Genomic DNA, 9,788 nt, shown 5'->3' on the forward strand with positions numbered 1-9,788 from the left:
ATAATAATAATAATAATAATAATAATAATAATAATAATAATAATAATAATATTAGTATGGACGTGTTTCATTTCTGTGCGAGAATGCTTCGCAAACAACAACAACACATAGTATCTCATTATCATTGCCTTTCTCACCCTGCATGGGAGCCTATATATAGGCCACGGACAGAGACCTTCCACCTTTCTCTATCCAGGGCTAGCATCTTTATGTTATTAAATGTCTTCCCACTTTTCTGTACATCGATTTCTGTGATTCTTCTCCGTTAACCTCGCGGTCTTCCCCTTGATCTCTTACACTGTGGATTCCAATCCAAAACTTTCTTTGTCATGCAGCTGCCTCATGACTTCTTAAGTGTATGCCCAATCCATCGCCACCGCCTAATTCTTCCTACCTCACCTGTGACTGGGATCTGTCTTGTTTTCCTTAACACTTCCTCGTTGGTGACCCTGTCTGTCCATCTGATCCTGCAGTAGCTTTCCTAGACACCAAGTGGTCCCGTTCAAGAAAACCTGGATCCTCTTTATGCAAGTCTGTGACGCGTTCCATGTCTCACAAACACAGTATCTAAGCAAAGATGAAATATCACTTTAAAAAAATGTACTTTTCTACTTCCGAATTCGAAACCATTGTTCATTCAAGAAAATAATAGCCTAATTTTACATCTCTGTCTAGTTAATTTTATTTCAATTCCCTAGCTGCCCCACAGAAAAAAAGGAATAAGGACACTGATTTTCTTTTAATAGAACTGCATTGTATTCAAGGGAGTATATTTTACAATATGCTTACGCCTCTTTAATAAATTGATTAATTCATTTACTGCTTTTTTGTTTACAGAAACATTTATGGTACCAGTTACAAGTGCATTTATGTCAACGCAACACCATCCCTGGCAGGCAGCTCAACAGGTTACTCCCCCTACCCGTTTCTCTCTTGAGAGTTTCCCAGCGGGGGCGCTGGTCGTGGGGCGTCGGCTGTGACACCATAGACCTTCCGAAATTCTGCCTAACGAATTTCTCGATTAAAAATGAACTGACCGGAAGCGAATTACAACTGGTGTATAGCGAGACTAACAAATCAAGAAAATGGAAAAGGAGAGGTGTGGGTGAATCTTGGCAGCAAAAGATTAAAAAATATATATAATTAAAAAACAAACAAACATTAAGGCGTTTTTTGCATACTGCACTTTTATTTGTATATCATTATATTCTGCCTGATAATTTGGAATTCGAGGTGTTCACAAAGGTGCTTACAAGGAAAATGACCAGAAAAATAATCTGCATTAATTAGACCAATCACATACACTCAGAGGGTAGGTTAACATAGGCACATATTTTTCGAGATCTATTTGTGTTTTAAAAGACGTTTATTGATACAAAATTAATTAAAAAGTTGAGGTAGACAAACACTACAATACGGAGCATCAAAAAATAGACCTGAAATATCTCGGAGATCGGATTTACGTTTTGACGACTTTAATCCATATAGAGCTTTAGGAGAAGAAAAGAAAACTCCAATAAAAATGTAACAAAAATCCGGTAACCATTATCGCACAACCTGTTTATAGATAATAAGCAAGATTCATCTCGAACAAGCGAAAAGAGCATGACTTTGCCAATATATAGTGTAACAGTTTTCTTGCCTACCAGGAACGAAGGTAAACAGACTTAGAAAGCGGTAGTGTAAGAGCAAAGTCTTTGGTGGGGCCTTCTTTCATACCAATTAAGCTGTTTCCCCTTTCTTTAACTTTAAGCGGAACTTCTTTCAAAGTAAGATCCTTTAGAAAAAGATATATATATATATATATATATATATATATATATATATATATATATATATATATATATATATATATATATATAAGTGCTGTCGGACATGTTTGATATTTCAGTACTTCTTAAATCAATTGTATAACAAACATACCTCTGCAGTGTATATTTTGTGCTCTAAGCTTTTTTCTTTAGCTTTTCGGCGTGTATTTTGTCTTCTCATTTTCACCATTTTGCTTTTATTATGAATAATAGATCTAAATTTGATGTGTTACGCCATTTAGCATAATATTATTTATTATTCAGCAACACATCCTATTAAATTCTTTCTTTTTTCTTTTTTTTTCTGCTGTAAAAAAACAAATGATGCATTTCTCTGTACTACTTTCACTTGAACATGGACTAAATCCTGGCCTTCATAGATTCATTGTTTACAAACTTACACGTCCGGGTGCGGAACGACTGGCGACCAGACCAGTACGACATAGCCCAGCAGTTCGTTCAGCTCAGCAGACGAGGAGGCGACGAGTTGAGTGACATAATCGGGTGGCCTGAACCGAGAAGCCGAGAACAGCGCATTGACCTCATTTTGGTGTTATCATCAGTGTTGATAAGCTCCGACTCTTGATTTCTATTGCCTGGCTGAGGCACAACAACAGAGTTTGGTGGTGCAGTGTATCGTCGTATGGTGTGGTCAGGGTGCTTGTTGCGAGTTGCGTTTTACTTTTAGATATTAGCTGGACTGGTCAAGCAAAATGTCTCAAGGAATGGTCATCTCGCAGCCAGACCAGAAAGGTCAGCAGTACCAGACCCAGTATGGAGTTGATAACCAGGCGATGCAGATGACGCCGCAGTCCGTGGTGGTGCAGCCGGGCATGGCTGGACATCCAGGAGGTAGGCCTTTTTTTAGCTTGAATTTGATATGAATGAATGGGAATTCACTACGCATCAAAGTTATTTTGGAAGATCATGGTCTATCCTGTACCCGGGAAGATTGAAGAACACCGGATCACGGATCACTCGGATCACTTCACTCGTACATTATTGCGCGAGAATGTGGGGTGGGTGGGGCAGGTGGTTGGGGTGGGTGGGGCGGTTGGGGTTCAGGAGGGTCTCCCCCCTTACAAAATTTTAATAAATTAAATAGATCTACCAGTCCGAGATTCTCCATTGAGAATAAAAACTGGGGAAAATCATGAATTCCTAAGGTTGAGACATAGATAGGCAAAGTCAGTCCGCTGGTCCGGTATTCTTCAATCTTACCCTGTACCCTTTCGTCCTTTTTTTAAGATGAATCTAAAACTGCTTACTTCCAATTCATGATAATATTGATATGATGAGGCTCTTTGGAAATTGCCTTCCCGTTTGTTTACAAGAAACAGAAGTGATTGCAAATGACAAAAAAGTAAAAAAGGGCTTGCCGACAAAAGTGGTCATGTAGGCTTTAGTGAACCCTACCACAGTAATATTTTTCTGCCTAAAACATTGTCCTTTTTTTATTAAATTTATTTTGGCTGGATTGAACTTTGGTTGGACCCACCATGTTTACATGACGTGTGTAGTAATGCGCACTAGCCATAACAGTGGCCAGTGGGGGGTTTCAGGGAAAAAACAACAACAAAAAACCACTCAAATCTTCACGTTACCATGGCAAATTATCAGTTTTAAAATGGCTGCCAATGAAACAGGAAGGCAATTTCCAAAGAGCGCTGATATGACAAGGTGTGCTTATTAAAATTTATATATATATATATATATATATATATATATAGGCCTAGAATCTAAGACTAAGAGATCTACATCTAGCGCTTCCTTAGAGTTAGACAACTAAATATTAGTCTTTGATTGTGCTTTTAAATAAATTGTAAATTTTGCTTTCTACGTCTGGTGAAAGAGACACCTGTAGATTGAACTTTGGTGGACCCAACACTGACCAAAGCTGGAACTACTTTTGAGCCTTGCTGTGCGATGGTCCGCTTTGAAACCCCCCACTGTTGTATGGCTAGTGCGCATTGATACATTTGTATACACAGAGGGTCCACCAAAGTTCGATCCAGCTGAAATATCAGTGTCAGTGTAAGGTAGGCCTGGCCTAGAGGCTAGACCCGAGGAGACCCCTATAACAACCAGTCACATGTGTATGTGAATGAATTTATATTATTTATGTCAATCAGGTAGAAACTTTTATGAATGGATTGAATGAACGGGAGGACCTCCATAACGAGGGAACACTTAATTTGACTCACTTTAGCACTTTGCAGTCACACAGCCAGCATTACAAATTACCCCATCTGGTCACCCAGCCAGGAGAGCGACTGGCAATTGCAACATACCTCTCGGGATGGCGCACAAATGCACCAGGTGACCAGAGTGCATTATTACGCCAAGTGACTGCAAAGTGTTAAGTTTGAGACAGAGTAAAACAGAGGGGTAGGGGATGGGGGTAGGCCCTAGTAGGGTTTGTGGTAGGGGTCAGATTTTGGCTTCGGGTATGGTTAGGGTTAGGTCTCTTCTTTTTCTATTACAAGTGTTTGTTTGGGTGGTCGCTCGTTAGGGAAGTCCTTCCGACTGAACTGCTGATCTTTGACTCGGTGTCCAAAACTGAAGAAAAATGTGAAGTTGAACACCTAGCCTAGGCCTACATTAATTATTTCATTTAAAATAAATATAATGATAAAAAATAATAAATTCATTTCTACTTAAAATGTGTAGCATTCTTCCTAAAAGTCTGCCTATGTCTGAGTAGATACACTGTGTAGCATGATGCTCTGACAGTCATCTTAGAATTTATTTTACTATTTTTGAAAGAACTTTGGTCTAAAATTTTTGTCATCCTGTTTCAGGTTTACAAATTGCTGTCATGAGTGACAATGACCTAGATTAAAATCATGTGTGCGATGTCCCAAGTTAAACTTAACTTGCAGTTTAGGCTATGATTTTTAAAAAAGTTTACGTCAACTTGATTGAAGTTGATTGAAAATTCTGAAAAAGACTTTGTGAAGTATGGTTTTAAAATAATTTCTACTACACTTTGGGTTTAAAAAGAAAGACCAGCCCCCCCCCCCACCACCACCACCATGGCTCAAAAGAAAACCCCACCCTTTCTTATTCCTTTTTTTCTGATCTTTTGATAAAAATGATTTGGAATCAAGTTTGAAATCTTAGATTTCAGGGGGCAACTCCCCTTTCTCTTGATAAGGATTTTGTATCATTAGTGAAAGAATGCAGCCTGGGAATTTATATATATATATTACAAGTGGAAGTGTTTCGCTGTCTCCATCCTTAACAAGCGTGTATGGAGGAGAAGTTCTGAAAACCAAATTTGTATTTGGTGGAACTCAATGTCTTTGTATGAAAAATAGCATCTCTGATCTTTTTTTTTTATCTTGAACTTGGGAACACCTGAAAATAGACACTGGGTTTTATCAGTGTCTTTGAAGTTCTTTTTTGTACTCTTCTGGAACTTCATAGCGTAGATAGTGAAAAATAGGCCATAGTTTGCACAATGTCGTGTGAATATTATAATGATGCATTCCCTCTTTGAGAAAATAGATTCAGATGTTTTCATATTATTCTGCTTTTGTTCAAGTGAAAATTAAATTCTGTCTTTAGTATTAAGAAAGAATGTCACTTACTAAGAAGACCTAGCAGTGTCACCTTGAGTTAGGTTAATGATTATTATTCTGGTGGGGTTTTGCTTACTTTGCATGTTGGAAAAGTATTTCGCTGATTGTTAGTGTCCTACTTGAGTTTTCTCCTCATTCCCCTCCCCTCACAGAACCATTGACCTAGCAATTTGCAAAGTCGCTGAAATTTTCAACCTTTAACCAAACAGTGACCTGAGGGAGAGGAGTAGAAAATTGCAAAAAAATTTATTGTATCCCCCCCAATCTCTTTCTCCTCTGTGGTGAAATTAAAAAAAAAATGTTTTGGTAGACAGGTAAGAGCTATATACTGCAGGGCTGTATATAGCATATTATATCTATCTAACTTGGGTTTCGCAAAGCATGGCTGCTGACATTCTCTTTGACTTTTGAGGCCCTCTATATGAATCCCAAATGTAATTCTTTAACTTTCCTGTGGTGGCAAGTACCTCCTGGACAGTTCAGATCGTGCCATATTAATATACTGCAACGTTACTGAAAGAGGGGTTATGAAATTGAAATGAGGGCAACCCTTGTAAGTAAAGTACCAGCAAAGTTTAGTGTCAGAGGAATAAAGTAAAATTTATGTAATGAAAATATGTGAGGCAGTGTTGTGAAATCAGGGGCTCGTCAAAATAACGAAATCGGAGAAACAGGCATTTTTCCCCGTTTGAAATTTTTATCAAATTTTTATTTTTTGACTGAATGTCCATAATTACCTTCCCATGTGAATTTTGCTGAAAACCATTGATTAAAGGCACAAAATGTGTCATTTTTCAGTTTTCAAAGACTGTTTAGCTATTAGAGTTACCAAAATTCGGCGGCCAATTTCTCGCTAATTTCAAATCTGAAAAATGGCGACATCATCTCCTTCACTCGCAAAAATCTTGAGTACTATTCAAGATAAATTGATGCTTATTTCATTGAAAGCCAAAAAATTGACCAGCGCCTGATTCCACCGCGTCGTGACACATAATGTGTTTGTTCATTTTGCAAGAAAAAATTACTATTCTTATTACCTTAACAGGAAAAGCGACCCTCAAGGTCCATTTCCTATGTTTGTTGTCCAAGATCAAATCTAAGTACAAATGAATGTTAGAAAAAAAAGTATACCGGCATATATAAAAGTCTATTTATACACACATGTACTTTTATTTTGTACTACAGCAGTTGCTATGGAAACGGCTGCCATCTTGAAAATAAGCAATGAATTTCAAATCTCTAAGGCTTTCTTATTTACTGACCAAATTTGGTAAGAGCATACCTGAACCAGTCTCTATCAACGTAACAGCGCGTTTTGTCAATAAGTGTAAAAGGAAAAAAAAAAGAGAATTTTCCCAATGTATATATTAAAGACCTTTTCTAAATTTTGGTTGCGTAATCACTTGCCAATGGAAATGTGTTACCTTTTCGCTAATATCTCTCTGTTACATTTATGGCTGCCTTGCTATAGATCTATGTTTCCTGAAAGCTTCATGTCAAAAGGATGAAGACTAAGGAAGGAGTAGGGGAAAAACTGCAAAAAAATGACATTGAGAAAAACTACAATTATGGCGAGAATTCACTATATGTAGCTCTATATTTTAACCCACCCTCATGTTTTCTAAGGCAATTTACGATGAGAATAGAGACTTTCTCAATTGTCTCTTTGTTATTTTTAGACAAAGAACTGGTTGATCTTCAAAAATCAGCCAACGTCTCAATTTGCATTGCTTGACCCAAAATCGGCCAAACTGAGGGTTGCTTCTCCCGTAAAATTGTTTCATCCCAAAACATGTGCCTCTTCTTGTCCCAATAAATGACTATTACATTGAAACTTACATTTCTACATTTTTAGTTTACAAAAATGTTTTTTATTGTTTCATGTGAAATATTTTCTCAGAATGTTTAGGAAAGTAATAAAATAATCACATCCTTCAAATGTGTTTTTCTCTGTTCTGCACTCCGTAGTTTTCAACCTAAAATACTAACTCTAACTCTGAAAAATATTGAGGTGTTATTTTAAAGACTCAAACTGTAGCTTGATGGGGTGTGAAAGGGCTTTCATATGGTATCCTTCACAAAAAAGACAAAAAATTATTATTTGATTCTATGTATTAAGTTTTTTTTACTTTGAAGTATAAGATTTCTTTGTATTGATAACAATGATTGGCTCACTTTTTTGTGTTTTGTGGTTTTCAACAGGTCCAATGATGATGGGACCGCCTCCAATGATATCCATGCCAGCTGGGCTACCACCAGGTTTGGCTTACCTGGCAGGCTTGGATGAGATCCGAGTACATCAAATCCTGGAGATTGTTGAAGGTAAATGGCAACGGATGTTGTAGTATAATGGATGTTGTGGTATAACTTATTGTATTTTTAAATTTTATCAAATGTAAGTTTTGATTTAAATAGTTTGGAAGTTCTACTACTACTGTTTTAGAATCAGTTGAGGACCCATTTAAATGGCAAGAGCTGTGTCTTACTATATAATTCTTTACAAGTTATATTTATCCCTCTCTTTTCCTTAAAAGTTGAACCTGCAATAGCCACTCTGTGTCCAAAATTACCATCGGTATGAAACAGTACTTCATACCTGCCCGTTGAATTTATTCTATGTAGTGACATCGTCTAATATGACCGCCTATCTAACGCAACGATGACGACCAACAGCCCCTAAAAACCTGTCCAAGCCGGCCATTCAAATCTCTCTCAGCTTGACTAGGAACCTGGTCTTTTTTTATTAAGATCATTATAAGGACATTTTCTATTGTCTAAGATGTCCCAGTGTCTTTGATGACCACTTTTTTCCTTGACAATGGGTGGCCGTCTTGGACAGTTTTCACTAGTTTATTTTTTCTACTGTTTTGGTGTTTTTGTGGATTGTGATGTAAATTGAGAAAGAGCTGATGTTTTTTTTCTTCCAGTTCTGGTGGGCTGGGAGAGGAATAATCGCTACAACATCTGCAACAACCAGGACCAGAAGTTCATGTTTGCCAAAGAAGGTGAGGAGGGTGGTTGGTGGGTGCCCTGGTGTGGCTTGCTGCTTATTTCCTATCAAACATCTATCATCATCCTAAATCTTTCCTCTTTCTCTTTTTGTGTTTGGTACTCTCTTGTAGCTCTTCTGATCTACTGCACTTATATATGTGTTGACCTAGTTGTGTTGCAAGTGCTGTAAAACTTTTACAAAAATAAAACATAGAAGGTGAGAGTTTTTTCTTTCTCTTTTTTAATAGTACAAAACCTCGTTATGATGTTTGGTTTCATACAGATGGCACCACTGTTTTGTCTGTATATTATGGTTAAAAGAAGAAATCAGTTTCTTGGTGTTTCCAGATAAAGCCATTATTCCAAATAAAGACATCTAGCGGCATCTGTAATAATAGTTTGTTCTCTTTCATTATTCCTTCCTAGTTTTTAAAATGAAAAGAAGCGAGTGCCCAAGAAGTTGTAAATCTTATCTGGATGTTTTGTTTTTCTGTTTTTTACTCAAAACTTTAGATATTGGCTTAGGACCTAGTGGAGTGATGCTTACGATGTGTTTAGCAACTCAGCATTCTTTGTTCAGTGTCGTGGCGTAGTAGTCATATACTTCACCGTCGCATGCCGAAAACAGGAGTTAATACCCCTGTTATTGTAGGGAGTATTTTAATAAGTTATAAATTATCTCAGCCTTTCTGCTGGGTCTTTGTATCTCTCTCAGCTGGGGGTTGGTCTTGACAGGCAGGATGGAAGCCCACCTTGCTTCTATATGGTCTAAATTGTTTTGATGAGAGCCTAAAGACACCTACATGGTGTTTAAGAAAAAGAGAGAAACTTTTGTAAAAGTATTGTCTTTTTTTCTGTCTGCCAGACACGGACTGCTGTACCAGGCAATGTTGTGGCATTTACCGTCCTTTCGTTATGAACATCACGGACAACTACGATCAGCCACTGATGACCTTGAACCGACCTTGGCGCTGCACCCCATCGCTGTTCTGGTGCTGCTACCTGCAGGAGATGGAGATCCAGTCGCCTCCAGGGGTCATGCAAGGGACCATCAAGCAGATGTGAGTATAATGTTCAACAAAAAAATGGAAGTGGGTGGTTGGACGGCATCACTGGTGGGTCCTACTTTTTTACTTTCCCTCTGTAGTGTCTGTTAGACATACACACACATAGGCATATAGACACACAGACACATGCACACACTCTTTCACATACACATACGCATGCACACACATTCACACACTCTCTCTCTCTCTCTCACACACACACACACACACACACACACACACACACACACACACACACACATTCAAACAATTACACACAGACACGCTCATTCATACACACAAAGAGGTACACATACTGTCTCTCTATGAGACACACAGACACACACTAGCACTTT

The 9,788-nt window shown here is 37.9% G+C and overlaps 1 protein-coding gene across 1 annotated transcript; it reads left to right on the forward strand.

Annotated features, from left to right (window-relative positions):
* Positions 1 to 2,213: 2,213 nt before the first annotated feature.
* Positions 2,214 to 9,447, forward strand: LOC101846407 (phospholipid scramblase 1; the record flags this gene model as incomplete). The annotated part of the gene is given in 4 exon segments (XM_005113397.3): positions 2,214 to 2,663; positions 7,598 to 7,717; positions 8,323 to 8,400; positions 9,252 to 9,447. Coding segments are annotated over 4 exon segments (533 nt in total), but the record flags the coding sequence as incomplete, so codon positions are not given.
* Positions 9,448 to 9,788: the final 341 nt, after the last annotated feature.

This window comes from Aplysia californica, unplaced genomic scaffold (assembly GCF_000002075.1).
Source record: "Aplysia californica isolate F4 #8 unplaced genomic scaffold, AplCal3.0 scaffold02192, whole genome shotgun sequence".
In the NCBI taxonomy this organism is placed as follows: domain Eukaryota; kingdom Metazoa; phylum Mollusca; class Gastropoda; order Aplysiida; family Aplysiidae; genus Aplysia; species Aplysia californica.